The sequence below is a fragment of the Lepidochelys kempii genome, chromosome 2 (assembly GCF_965140265.1).
Source record: "Lepidochelys kempii isolate rLepKem1 chromosome 2, rLepKem1.hap2, whole genome shotgun sequence".
NCBI lineage: Eukaryota > Metazoa > Chordata > Testudines > Cheloniidae > Lepidochelys > Lepidochelys kempii.
The window spans coordinates 38198622-38213056 of record NC_133257.1 but is presented as its reverse complement, the minus strand read 5'-3'; the positions used below and the strand labels follow the sequence as shown (position 1 = coordinate 38213056).

At 41.8% G+C, this 14435-nt stretch overlaps 1 protein-coding gene across 4 annotated transcripts in view; it reads left to right on the top strand.

Moving 5' to 3' along the window:
* GRHL2 (grainyhead like transcription factor 2) overlaps window positions 1-13983 on the top strand; it is a 103079-nt gene extending 89096 nt beyond the window's left edge. For 3 of the 4 annotated variants that reach the window (XM_073330421.1, XM_073330420.1, XM_073330419.1), the window contains exons 14-16: window positions 2528-2613; window positions 11409-11473; window positions 12931-13983. In XM_073330421.1, coding sequence (XP_073186522.1) covers window positions 2528-2613; window positions 11409-11473; window positions 12931-13045 — 266 coding nt within the window. In that variant the 3' untranslated portion in view covers window positions 13046-13983. The remainder of the gene's footprint in view (window positions 1-2527; window positions 2614-11408; window positions 11474-12930) is intronic. The other variant, XM_073330422.1, reaches the window with a different exon arrangement.
* The last annotated feature ends 452 nt before the right edge of the window (window positions 13984-14435 follow it).

The following is a 14435-nucleotide window of genomic DNA, read 5'->3' as shown; positions in this document are numbered from 1 at the left end:
TACTTTCCCTTCCTGCTCCCACAAACATGCATCACCTGCTGAATCCCTTAAAATGCATCCTGCAAATTGAATCTTTCTTTTCATAAGGTCCCAGTATTTGCTGAGTTCCAGTCATCTCCATTAGTTTTTAATTGATTATGCAACATATCCATTATATTTTCAGAATTTTTGTATAACATCATAATTCAAATTCATATTTAGATAGCTAAATTAGTGGCCTGATTTTTCAAAAGTGCTGAACATCCGAGCAGCTTTGGTTGAGTTCAGGGGAGCTGCTGGGTGCTCAGCATTTTTGAAAATTGGGCTGTTTATTTAGGCACCTAAGTATAAATTTAGGAGTCTGCCCTTAGGGACCATATTTGAAACTCTTGGTCTTAGAGCATTAAGTAACACAGTGCAGTCCAGAGCTGGGAAGACAGTAGGTACTGAATATTTAGAGCCGGGGACAGATAGTTTTAGAGGTTACAGTTTTTCTGATTTGCCCCTACACACAGCTCACTGTCTAGTATTATATGTAGCTTGTCTCTAACACTGTGATTTATTCTTTGTAAGAGAGATTGGCTAGATGACATGGAAATAGTGACAGTATGGTGGACACTTAATCAGATGGGATAAGAGATGTTTGAATCACATAACCGAGTGAATCAATGACAGAATTCCATTCACGCCACTAAAACACCATATATTTACAACTCCGTGTTCTGTGTATGCATAGCAGTGATTCAGGATCCCCATTATCCCTGTAATGGATCTTTCGTTCAACATAATGTTCTCTGACATTCTCAGTACAGCAAAGATTTTTAACTTTAACTACCGTAACGTTAGCATTTGATTGAGTGATTTCCCCCCTTTCAGATGTAAGCTGAAGGTTACCTGGGAACTGTTTTGAGTCACCAAAAGGCCATTCTTGAATAAGCAAACAGTGTTACTACATACCATCAGATAGATGAGGCTCCCTACATTTCACTATTACATGGATTTTTAAGGCATGTACCTATCCTTGGGTGCACGTTATGTGGTTCTATAGTAGGGTCCTTAACATTGCTAAATACGAGGAGCAAAAACATCATGATCCCCTGAAGCCCACAGTTTTAAGGCCGAGAATGGACAGTGATCTTCACAGCTAAGTATGAGCTCATTTCAGTCATCTGAAAGCCTGGGCAAAGAAGTTGCAATTCCTTCTAATGTGTCCATGTTCACACTTAAACATATTTCCAGTGGGAATTAAAGCCAGTGGCACTGGCTTGCTATGGCAAATACCCTTCTGCCTCTGTCTTAGAGTTGAGGTAATTCTATTGTAAAATTAATATAATCTGGTGGAAAATACCCTCCAGACTCTAAGGGTTAAAAACTAGTCTCCCTTTTTTGCATTTCCAATTTGTAGGTACAAATAATGGCTGGTGCAGTTTGTTACATGGACCTCTAAATATCTGATAAAATATGTATATGTGCATGTAATATACATTAATTAATATTGAATTACCTGGTTGTTTGAAATAAACTGTCCTGTTAGAAACAAAATTATCAATATCTTACACTTCTGTCTAAAAAAGTTTAACCTAACACCTAAGATTCAGATAAGTAAAAGAGATTAGACTAATAAATGCATTTTTCTAATTTTCAGTTTGTTTACTTTGTACCTGTGTCAGCACTTTGTGTAGAGTCTGTTTCACTGTTTCCCCTGAATATCCAGCCAATCGGTTTCCCTTTTATCTGTGTGGGTGTTTAGCACAGCAAGAGGGAAGAGAAAAAACATCTAGATCAGACAGGAAACTATGATTGAAAACCCGCAAAAATTGGCGGGGTTCTGAGGAGGAGATTTTCAAAGGCACAAAGGGCAGGTGAAAATCAATGGGAAGTAAGTGCCTACCTGCCATTTGTGCCTTTGAATAACTCCCCTATAGTGCCTGAAATTACTTTTAACTCATTCTGTGAAATTGACTAGATCTCATTTTGAGGGTGCACATTTAAGACTGCCAAAATGGTAACATCAAAGAATGTTACTTTTTTTTAACTTACTTTTTTCTCAGGGTATTGGCTTAAGGGAAAGTTAATTTACGAAGTAGACTTGCCTTTTCTGAATTCCTTTCCCTAGCCTTTTGGCTAAAGGTTAGAGAGGTGCAAATCTTATAAATAGGTTGCAGAGAGAACTGGTTATAATTTCAGTTGTTTGATCCCACAATTCAGCCCAGGGACTGAAAATCTACAAAGCAATAGCTCAAATGCTCTTCAGCTGGGACTTCCCATATTTCAATAAAACTATTAACTAATCTTAAATTCACAAAAAACATGGATTCCTCAAAAATTTAATGTAATTTGTTTAATTTTCTTTGTGTGCCAATATGCCTCCTGCAAGTTTACATAAGTGTTTACAGGAGATGGTGTTACTTTTTAACAACATCTGGCTTTCATTATTTGTGTTGATTGTCATTGATTCAGGATTAATATTTGGCTTCCTATTTAATAAGACGTATTTCATCTGTTCAGTTGTCTGTGCCTGCTCCAAATTTGATTCTTGCTCTTTCAGTGCTTCTGTATGTGAGGAAAGAGGCGGATGAAGTGTATGATGCTTTGATGCTAAAGTCACCTACAGTAAAGGGGCTAATGGAAGCGGTAAGTATTTCACATCCCTACCTCATTAATCTTCCACTCAAAGAAAATCTTGAGATTCTCAAAGTATTACTTAGACAGAACACATAGTGCACATACAAAGCCATCCTCATACATATTTAACTGCTCCATAAAGGCTTTCTGGAGCATGTCTCCTTATCTGAAATTCAGGACTGTCAGCAGGTCAATGAGATAAGACTAATTCGTACAGCTGATTTATGGGTCTTGAGTCTTGAGAAACTGAGGTAATTAACAAATGCCTGAAGAAGAAAATAGGGTCAGACTATGTGTTCCGACATGCCTCCCTATGCAAGAGCTTTTTAAACTTTTGCCTGTAGCAACTGCGTGTGTGTCCACTGCTAACGCTTTTTAACCTTAGGATACTGACTGTGAATATACCTTTTCCTAGGTCTTTTGTGGGATTGCTCTGCTAGGGGTGAAAGGATTGGTAATGGTTACTTGGCAAGAACCAGTCCTTTCCTCTCCTCGATACCTTCTGCCAGCAACTCCCTATCTTTTCCAGCCTTCCAAAGTGAAGTCTTCTCTTTGTGAACTGCCTGTGCCAGCTCTGTTTCTTCTCTGATTTGGCTTTGCTGCTACTTGCAATCCAGTGATCCCTGATCAGCAGTGGACACCTCCAAATTTAATCCTAGTTTGATAACCTGGCACCAGTTGTGGTCACGTTGTGAGGTCTGGTGAGGTGCAGGAAAGACCCCAGAGTGGAGAGGGGGTTGGGAAATGTCAGATTACCAGTGAGCTGTGCGTGGGATGGCTGGGTGAGGCAGGGAGGGTAGAATTTAGTTAAGAAGAGAAATGGGAAGGGGAGAGGAGCACCAACTTAGAGCTTGTTTCCAGGTCCTCAGCTATGAGCACTAAAAAATGTACACTGGGACTGTCAGGGTTAATGTTGGGCTTGTTCTTGTTTACAGCCCAACAGCAGAGACCTAGAACAAAATGTGCTGGGTGACAGTCCCCTGTAGCATGCCAGTAGCAGGGGAGAACAGACGGCTGGCTAATGAAGTAGTTCTAAGGGCCCTGAAGAGTTTGCTGTCTAATTAATAATGTTATAACAGGATTTGATCTTGTTGTAGCTGGGCTCTAGGTGTGTTATAATCATGCTACAGCCCTTCATTCTGACAGTAAATTTAGACCTAAACGTCCTCTTCATCTCTGTGCCTATTCACTCGGCAATGTGCATTAGGGAAGATAGCAGAAGTAGCTCAGAGGCAGAAATATTCCCTGTTTCTTGTCCATGGGCATGGCTGTGGGTTAGTAATACATTTTTAGCACTGATGGAATCTAGTCTGGGAGTGAAATGTTCATTTTAGTTTCAGTGATCTTGAACACATTCGGAAAACAGACATTCTTGTTGGTAGGCAGAATGGTGGTATGATGGGGAAATCCATACCAAACGCTGTTTATTTGCATGCACCATGTATTCTTCCCACAGTCTTTCCAGCAGTTCCTTTTATGAGAAGGTCATTTGGATTTTTACACAATCTAAACTCAGTAATAAGATTTGAAAGAATAAGGCTCAAACCCATGAATAATGAAGGGCTCCCTGAGTGATCCTAATTCAAACTCCGCTTTTGTGTTTACAAGATATACATTTTTCTTGTTTATCACACTTCCTGGTCTTTGGCGTTCTCCACATTTTCCATGACACTTGACAGCATTTTCTCAGACTTAGGGTTTATTTTATTCTTCTCCTTCCTAACACTTTCCAAAAGAACAGTCAGTTTCCTACTCAGATTACTCTTTTCTGGGGAATAGCTACTGGTCTCAGGTTTCAGAGGTAGGCGGACTCAAAGACATGATGCAAATATTCATCCCTTCTATGCTTGCCTTTTACTTGAGGCACTTGTGGTCAGCAGAAAACAGTTACATGTATCCGTAGTGTCTAGAAAAAAAGATCAGCAATCACAAAACACTGCGTTCCTGCTGATTGCTGACTGTCAGGGGTCTAATTCTGCTTTTGCTTGAGTTGATTTTAAATCAATGTAATTCTGTTGATTTCAATAGAGTACTTCCAGAACTATACTACGTAGGACCAGAAGGGGCCATTTGCTTTATTCTAGCTGCAGAGGGGAAAAATCAGGCCTCTCCCAAGCAGTGAATATCTCATGGTTACTAAAAAGTAACAAATAAATCCTGTGGAGTCTGTTTAGACAAAAATTGGAATATAATGGGTCAGATGTATCGTCTGAGTGCAAAAAGAAAAGGAGTACTTGTGGCACCTTAGAGACTAACCAATTTATTTGAGCATAAAGCTGTAGCTCACGAAAGCTTATGCTCAAATAAATTGGTTAGTCTCTAAGGTGCCACAAGTACTCCTTTTCTTTTTGCGAATACAGACTAACACGGCTGTTACTCTGAAACCCATCTGAGTGCAAATTCCCCATGGGATCAGTTCTGCTGCAGAGAGAGGACAGTAATTTTAACTCCCAGCCAGAGAGGAATCAGTACACCTCCCAGCCAGCCGGCTCCTGCACTGGCCTGCATGCTTTGTGGGCTGTGCTGGTAATCTCCAAGACCTCAGTGGAGCAAGAATTGCAGGTTGCTTGTGCCACTGTATCCCTGCTACCTGCTGCTACAGGCTGGCTTTCCCCTGCTGTCTACCTGCAGCCCAGGGAGTCAACAGAGTCCAGTTAGTTTTAGTGAAATTCTCCCCTCCCTGTGAACTCCAGACCAAAGAAGTGTTTTGCAGGAAACTGAACAGGACAAGGGTGGGCAAACTTTTTGGCCCAAGGACCAAAAGAATGGGTATGGAAATTTTATGGCAGGCCATGAATGCTCACAAAATTGGGGGTTGGGGTGCAGGAGGGGGTGAGGGCTCTAGCTGGGGGTGCGGGCTCCGGGGTGGGGCCAGAAATGAGGAGTACACGGTGTGGGAGGGGGCTCTGGGCTGGGGCTGGAGCACGGGGTTGGGGTGTATGGGGGTGCAGGCTCTGGGCTGGGGCTGGGGAAGAGGGGTTTGGGGTGCAGGAGGGTGCTCCGGATTGTGACTGAGGGGTTTGGAGGGCAGGAGGGGGATCAGGGCTGGGGCAGGGGGTTTAGGCATGGGGGGTGGTCAGGGGTGCAGGCTCCAGGAGTTGCTTACCTCATGCAGCTCCCAGAAACAGCAGCATGTTCCCCCTTCAGCTCCAACGTGGAGGCGCAGCCCCGGCCAGGCAGTTCTGCATGCTGCCCCATCTGCAGGCGCCGCCTCTTCAGCTCCCAACAGCTCCGCAGTTCCCAATAACCAAAACCTCTAAACTAACATCATCCTCAGGGCTTCTCCCTTTGTCCCATGTCTTACGTCAATTTACATTCAGACAGCAAACTCCTCTGAACAGGGACCCTGTCTTTCTTTATGTAAACACAGAGGGTGATATTTGTGCTTAACAAATTAGTAAGAGAAAGAAAGATGTTTAAAGAATAATATAGTCACTTATTCAAAAGACTATAAAGTGCCAGTGACATCAAAGTACCACATCCACATGCTCAATTGCTGCCTGTGAACTATCCAGACATACCACTTATAGTACCTCTTAAAATAAGATCTTGGAATCTAGCCAGCTTCCACTTTGGATTCCACCATATCCATTGATCTTCTCCAAAGATGGCTTAAAACCATTACAGTGAATCATGGCAATCCCATGGCTGTGGTGCATCAGGGGAGATGTAGTCTGTCCAGGGAACCCAGCCTGTAGAAGAGAATAGGAGCATGAGGCATCCAAACTACAACTCCCATGAGGCAATGTGGTCACTCAGGAAGATGTGGTTTAATGTCAAACAGAGTCCAAACAAAACAGTTTTATTTGGGAAAGCTGAAACATTTTGTTTCGGTTAAAAATCTCAAAACAAAAATGTTTCAGCATTACCAAAAGGAAAGTTTCAGTTTTCAGTGGCAATCATTTGGCTGAATGTTTTCTGTTTTCAGTCAAACACTGAAAACTTTTTGTTTTTTGGGTGTTTGGGTTTTTTTTGACAAAAGTTGAAATTTTCCATGGAAAGAATACAGAAATTGCAGAAAATTTTGTTTAATCAAAAATCCAATTTTCTATGAAAAAATGGGTTTGATGGAAAATTTTTGACTGCCCTACACAACGTGCTTCAGCTCTGTGCTATTCCACACCAGACAGCACATGGCCCTCCAACATGACCTCTAACGTGGGGTGGGACAGGCATGGGTCGCATTTTGCCAGGCTTGACACAAAGGGCTGGAGCAGTTAGTCAAGGATTTGGTCTTTAGTCTCTTTTTCTATTATAGCTGTTTTTCCAGTGTTCATCTCAACATAAAACCATCCTTACTGGTCACATGACAGGGATATTTTTTAGCTGTTTGGGAGTCTTGTTCATTGTTTTAGTAAAGAAAGGATAGCTCTCACTGTTAAGGATGGTTCAAAAGTTAGCATTTGCTGTTAAATTTCAAATACTGAAGTTACTTCACTCAGGGCTTGTCCACATGGTGTGTTAGTCCACACTAGAGGGATGTAAATTCTAGTGCACACTAGCGTGTTGTACACCAGCTGGCAAAGTGGACCCTGCTAGTGCACACTAAAAGTTTCCAAGTGCGCATTAACCTAGTCCCATTTCAAACCGTACTACATTAGCTGGCATTAAGAAACTTTCCGTGTGCGTCAGCAGGGTCCATGTGAGCCAGTTAGTGCGCAACATGCTAGTGCACACGAGAATTTACACACCTCTCGTGTGGACTAACATGCTACATGGACAAGTTATCTATGGCAATTGGCAAATATTTTAAGGGTGACCACTTGATCTAGGAGCAATGAGATGAAATTCAGGAAGGGAATATGAAAGCTGAATGTTAAGAAAATGTTCCTAACAGAGAGGTCTATTCTAATGTATTATAATCTCCCTGAGGAAAGGGTAGAAGTCCTATTATTTGGGTTATTTATAATGAGACTGGTGATAGCTCCGGAGAATACTCTGTATACCAGCCTGCTTTGGAAGGATCCCCACTCCCAACTATCCTGCTTTGGAAGAGGGTGTTAAATGAGATGCCCTGACAGTACATCTCTAAATTCTCTGATTCTATAACAGGACTCGAGGATTCTAGCACGTTTGCTGTGGCTGCTCATTTTCAGAACCTTCTGAATCAGTGGCTTTCCCATAACCCCACTCTGATCCCTGCCTCCATAGTTTACTATTCTAAGTAGTTGGCAGAAACTTTAGTGGTTCCTGAGAAATGTGCTTAACTCAATCAACTTCAGGTATTTCCCAAAGCCCAGTAATCCGGACATGTTATATAAATCCTGCACCTGCCCTAGGGTTTGGCAAACAAGGCATTCCCCAAAGTATCTCCTAATAATATACTTAGAATGGGACATCCCAAACCAATTCTAAAAACATGCGGTATGTGTGTCTTAGGTCTACTGAGGTTTCCCAGGAAAGCTTTGCCTTGGTATGTGCAGTATGCTATTCATTAACTGCTGTCAAATGGCCTTGGGACAGGGAGATTTTCTTTTATATGTTTGCCTGACGTTTTTGATAAACATTGCCATGGGACAGAGATACAAATTCATGTAGCTGTGCTAATAGCCTGTTAAAATATTGACGATTAAGTCATCATTAGGCTTCAGAGTCAGCTCCCCAGTGAGGTAAAAGGGGCAGTCCGTATCTATCACAAAGCTATTGTTTGAGCCTGTCTGCAGACACTGCTGCACCACTTTACGTTTGAGTAACATGTTCAAGGATTTATTGACAACCAACAGGGAAAGAGCCTTAATGCTTCTTTTCAAATGAAAGTGTAGACTTGGGAACACATGAGAGCTGCAGCCACCAGTTCACTTACCTGATATTATCTGACCCCTGGTCACTACTTAACAAGGATTGTGGATTCTGTGTTTGTACAGTGCCTAGCAAAATGGGTCCATGACTCCAGCTCCTAGGCGCAATGGTAATACAGAGAATTAATAATAAGGGAGAAGTAAAAGGAGGAAATGGGAATATCTCTGAGAATTTAATGCCTGGAAATGGCAGCTACTCTTACTGATGTTCTAGCCTCTTCCTGAGTTACAGTGACAGAGCAATTTGCCTTGATTGCACTTTTAAACCGTCCCCCCTTTTAGCAATCAGACTTAGACACTTTCTATCACTTCTGTTTTCCACTTCAGCTAAATTACTTTTAGAGCGTCACCTTTTAGTCATAATCTGCTGTCTCTCTTTCTTCCCTCCTCTCTCAGACAGTATGCACACATGTAGGTATGTTCCCCTCTTGACACATGTAACCCCCTGCCTCTTTGGATGAGAATAAAAAGCAGTTAAAGAGCTTTCCTGAGTAGCAATACTGACTGAGATTAGTTTGATAAGGGCACTGTCTAAGACTCCAATACTGCAACGTGAGCTACATGCCTGCAGCAGCCCACCTGCTTAGATCACAGTGCAGGATTGGAGTCTAACTTTACAAGCAGTTACATGCTGTTAACTATGGATTCTGTATAGGCACAAACCTCATCTGTCAAGCCTTATTCATGTTAGCAGAGTGTTAACTGGTTTTTAATGCAAATCAATTTAGAACATCTTCACCATCCTTCTGTGAACAATGGGCCTGACCCCGCAAGTTGCTGTGTGGCCCTGGGAGATACTAAGAACCCCCACTCCCATGGAAACCAGTGGGAATTGAGAGTGCTCAGAATTTTGCATGATCTTATCAGCGTTACCCATGTCCTTTCTCTCTTCCATCCCTCCTCATGTTTGATAAACCCACCTGTTATATTTTGTTTACATTAGATTGTGAGCTCTTTGGGACAGAGACTGTGCTTTACTACATGGCTGTAAAGTGCCTAACACAATGGGTCCTTGATCCTCATGGAGGCCTCTTGGCGTTATTTTAATACAAATGATAATATGGGACCAGGCCTAGCATTAGCACATCCAGCCATTTCCAGAGGCAATGAACCATGTCAGAGCCATGACTGAGAGCACCAGCCTGACAAAGCGCAACCCTAAAAAAATTGACAGTTTACAAATTTCACATGGAAACCACACTGCCAAAATGTAAACTGCCTCACATTCCTTATGGGGTGTTAAACCAGAAGTGTGGATGGCACCTGCATCTCTTATCAAATCTCCCTGATCTAGTCTTGCGGTTCCTACCAGGCCCATTGTCAGAGCGACCAGACACACCCATTTGCAGTGCCTAACACATTGTATTGGTCCTGCAAAATCTAGGAATTATGCTCTATATTCTTGAGCGCCATCTGTTAGTGCCTTATCTATTAGCTTCTATACAACACCCATCATGTCCAAGCACTTCTCAGATAAATTAGATCAGTCTTTCAATTTCCCTAAAGACTTCCTCGAGGCTCTGGTCATGACCACTTCTTGATGTTAGGAAGCCATGTTTTGATTTTTGTAGTAGCATTTTCCTTTGCTCCTTTTGCCTGTGGTGCTGGAGTACTGGGTATTTGTTGCTCTTCAGTCTCCATTTCACAACAATTATTCTCTTTTACCTTTAGAAAACATTCCATTTTCTCAAAGTCATGCTGAACACACCCACACCCACTCACAACACACAAACACCTACCTAGGGCTAGTGGCTGATGTCTGACAGTCTTTACTCGAAAACAATTTTTAATTGTGCATTTCACTTCTCTAATGCAGTGGACAATGAACTGTTTAGTAGCAACATAATTTAATTTCACCTGGGAGAGGGCAAATAGTTTGCTTGGATGCTTGCAGCGTCCTCTTGCCTGGAACAGTCTGTGACAGAGAAACTACCTTTGACATAATTGTTTTCCCTTTTTGGAACAATCTGCTTTTGCCTTTCCTTTAAAGGAAAAAAGTGTCACAGAGCTCCTCCCCAAAGAACAAAGTAATAATTCTGAAATGAAATTGGTATGAGATTGATGAATACTGGAATTATTATCTCCGTAAACATTAAATGGGGTTATCGTGGCATGGGTTATGCTGTTATAATGAGCATCAAAGGATTTACCAGTGAACTGCCACGTCCTGCAAAGGGCTGCCTAAAGCATTACAATAGAGTGGATTTGTCCTTGGTAATTTCAGTTAGCTAAGATGTCATCCTTCAAAAGTTCTCTTGTACGTTCTGGTTCACCCATGGACACATCTCAAGAAATGTTTTTGAAAGCCCTCTAGTTTAATGATATTTTCTTATGTGCCTCAGGGAGTCAGACTATAGCTGGCTGGAAAATTCCAACCAAAAATGAAATGTTGATGAAAAATGAAAATGTGCACACATTTTTTTCATTGGTCAACCAGTTCTAACCCAGGTTGTGGATGATCCAGTGACAGCCCATCTTTCATTCCGTGGTTAGGGTGTCCCTGCAGACTTGTGCTCCAGGAATGGATGCCAGGCACATGAGCCCCCTGCACAGAAAACCAGCACTGTCAGCAGAATGAGAAACTGCATTTGATTATATGGAAGGTATATTAATGGCCTTGCTAAATGCACAAATGTGACCAGGGACAAGAAATGTTAACTGCTGGAGCAGAGTACTAGGAAAAACTCTCAAACTGTACTCAAAGGTGGTTATACTTACCATGTTTTTGGTGCTGGACTGATGAGTGTTTTTATAAAAATCTAGTTATTTAGGATTATCCCTCTCCAGAGCACAATAGTCTTCAATTAGGCCACATTGTCCATGAAAGTAGGCTGATGGTGACCCTTTTAACATGGGAAAAAATATATATATATATATATATATAATTTGCTAAAAGAGTCTCCATGAGTTGGTGCTTCAATATCTTATCCTAAAGGTACAGAATGTTTTTCCTGTTCCTCATTTGTCTTTAATTCTTGTGTTGTTGTTGTTGTTTAATGATTTCAGATATCTGAGAAATATGGGCTTCCAGTAGAAAAGATTGCAAAACTTTACAAGAAAAGCAAAAAGGGGTAAGAAAAAGTAAAACCTTAATCATGATGATTTTTTGGTACAGTAGTGCCCAGAGACTGCAGCTAAGATCATGGCTCCATTGTGCTCTGTGCTGTACAAATACCTAATAGGAAGTAAGTCCCTAACCCAAATAGATGACAAAGAGTGAAAGATATGGAAAAAGTTGATCTCTAGTCTGTGTCTGGAGCACGTAGTTTCAGTATTTATGGACTGAATGAGGTATCAATCCCATAATGGGGTGAGAACAGAGTCCTGTGCAGACCATATATGTAATCTTTATGATTTACTGGCCTATTGGTTCTCCAGCCTTTAACTAGTGGCTGCATTCAGAATTGACTTGGCAGGATGTAGAGTTTTCTGGAATAGTCTATGGCCCCAGAGCTGAAAGTTTGACAGGGAGCTGGTAGTTGAGGGAAGGGCAGAACTATGTTCAATATTAGAACGTTAGCTGAGTAAATGTAGACTTTTTACAATGACCCAAATGTGCCAATAGTTTAAAAACAACCAATCTCCAACCCCCCCAAGCCTTAATGTCCTGACTTCCAATGTTTACTTTGAAATAACGACAACATTCTAGTAATGTCATTTTAAAGCCTATTTACAGCCTTAATTCTACCTGAACAAAGTGTTTTGTGGGGGAATTTCCATGGCTTCTAAAGAAATTCTAGTTTGCTTTTTAAGTCAGCTTCTTTCTAACACCATATTCAGCTGTTACATTTCTTAGAAGAAGCTATTTTTGTCGAAAAGAATGAGGAAACATGTTATATTCTCACATGCAAGCTGACCTTTACGCCAGCCCACCCCATATGGTGTAGCTCAGGCTTCACACCCAGCTACAAATCATTTCCGAAAAAATCATTGACTCACACAGAAGTAACCCTCCGTGTGTGTATACAGCAGGCTGGGAGTAGCAAGATGCATCTGGGCAGCCCAACACCTCTGCAGGCAACTATGAGCTCCCGGGGCAGGGAGAGTGGGGGAGCGTCATTAGAGTTGCACGATGCAGAAGCTTTGGCTGTAGCTCTACTTCTAGGCAATTTATAAACTCCACAGATGTCCTGCCCCTGGCAGCTCTCTTTTGTCCTGCAGAGATTATAAGCACCGCAAGAGTCCCAGCTCCGGCAGCTTCCTCTAGCCCAGAGGCTATAAGTGAAGAAAATAAAGCAAACAAACTACCTCCATTCTCCCACCCCCATTGAGATTTCACAATGCATGGCCAGGCGGAGGGAGAGGGAGGGGGATATTCCGTTCTCTTTAGGCAGGGGAAGAGATTTCACCAGTGGGTCTCTGAAAGAGATCTCTGTATGTCCCTTATAGCCTCCTGCCCCAGTTTGGGGTCAGTCAGGATTAGGAAGTGAGTACACCTAGCCAGGCAGCTTTGCTTTGGGCAAGTGTGCATGATCTTCCCTTTGATTAGCCATGTATGTAAGAATACTGATTTCTTCATTTTCACCAGTATCTTGGTAAACATGGATGATAACATCATTGAGCACTACTCCAACGAGGACACTTTCATCCTGAACATGGAGAGCACAGTAGAAGGCTTCAAGATCACGCTGACTGAGATCTAGCCCAGCTCAGGGCCCTTTCCTGAGGAACCACAGAATTTCATCCTTGTTGTGAAGAAGAACGCTCCCCAGGAACCTTGCAGACTTGTCAACGCTGATCAGAGAAGCTGTTACAAAAATGCATTGAAAAATATCACCCACTCTGTTATTCAACACTAAAAACAAACCCAACAAACAGTGACTTGAGTCTGTCAAGCATGAGGCCATGCATGTTCACTTGAACCCTTATTTATTGCTCCCCCCTCTTCAATGTACAAGCGATTACCAGAGCAGTCACACCCAGCTCATGTGAAATAGCACCTTTTGAACCCAGATGTTAAAACAGCACAAGTGCCTCCTAAATTAGGGAAAGGAATTGTATTGGTCCAACTTGGGAAATCTGGTTGAAATTGCTTTAACAATAGCCCCCTCCACAATCAATTGCCAGAAAATCTGATGCTACTAATTTGTGCAGTGCTAAAGGAGGGGAAAGTGACCAACTGAATTCACCTACTCAAAATGATGCCTATTGCTCTGTAGCGCATAGTCTTGCCAAATACCTCTGGTTGTTCTCTGCGTGTAGCAATGAGGACGTGTAAGTAAGGCATTCATCTATATTGTAATTTGTAAGTAAGCTGGAAAAAATACCATTTTAACCTTGTATATAATGTTTATAATATGCAATAATATATTTTAACCTACTGTACATGGGCGTGTTTACTGCCACTATGTTTTTTTGTGTTTGGATTAAGGGTGAACTGAGTTTCTCCTCTCTGTGAGGTTTAGATTTCTGCAAACTGCTGAGGGGTGAGGCTGTGCTGGGAAGCTAATATTCACATCTGATTCATGGGTTTGGTTCAGTATTTATACTGGAATATTTACAAGTATCAGGCCAAATTCCTCCCTGGTGTAACTCCATTAACTTCAAAGGGCTAATTTTGGGGATGAATTTGGTCCATTGCCTCTAAAAATTGAATGCACTGCAATTGTTTGGTGGTTCTATTGGTGTGTCTCTATTTTTTTCTCCAAAATCCTTTCCTTTCTGTCTCAATGCTGGTCCATTTCAGGCATGTTATTGCAATGGCCAATTACAGAAATGTTTGCCCAGGTTAATAGGCCTGATTCTCTATTGCTTTGCACCTCATATTGTCATTTCCATCTGTGCAAAGATGGGTGTAAAATGCCAGCAGTCTGATTTGGTGATAAATTGTTTTAACACTTGCTTTGTACAGATGTAAGCTCCCAACCCTTCACACATGCGTAACTGTACTCATGTATGTAGTCCTAATGAAATCAATACTTTGCAATAGTAGTTCAGCATGTACGTAATCATTTGCAGGACTGGAACCCAGGCAAGATTCAGGGGAGAATCAAACCCAACGTATCCAGAATCTGCTTTTTGCTGTATTTCTGT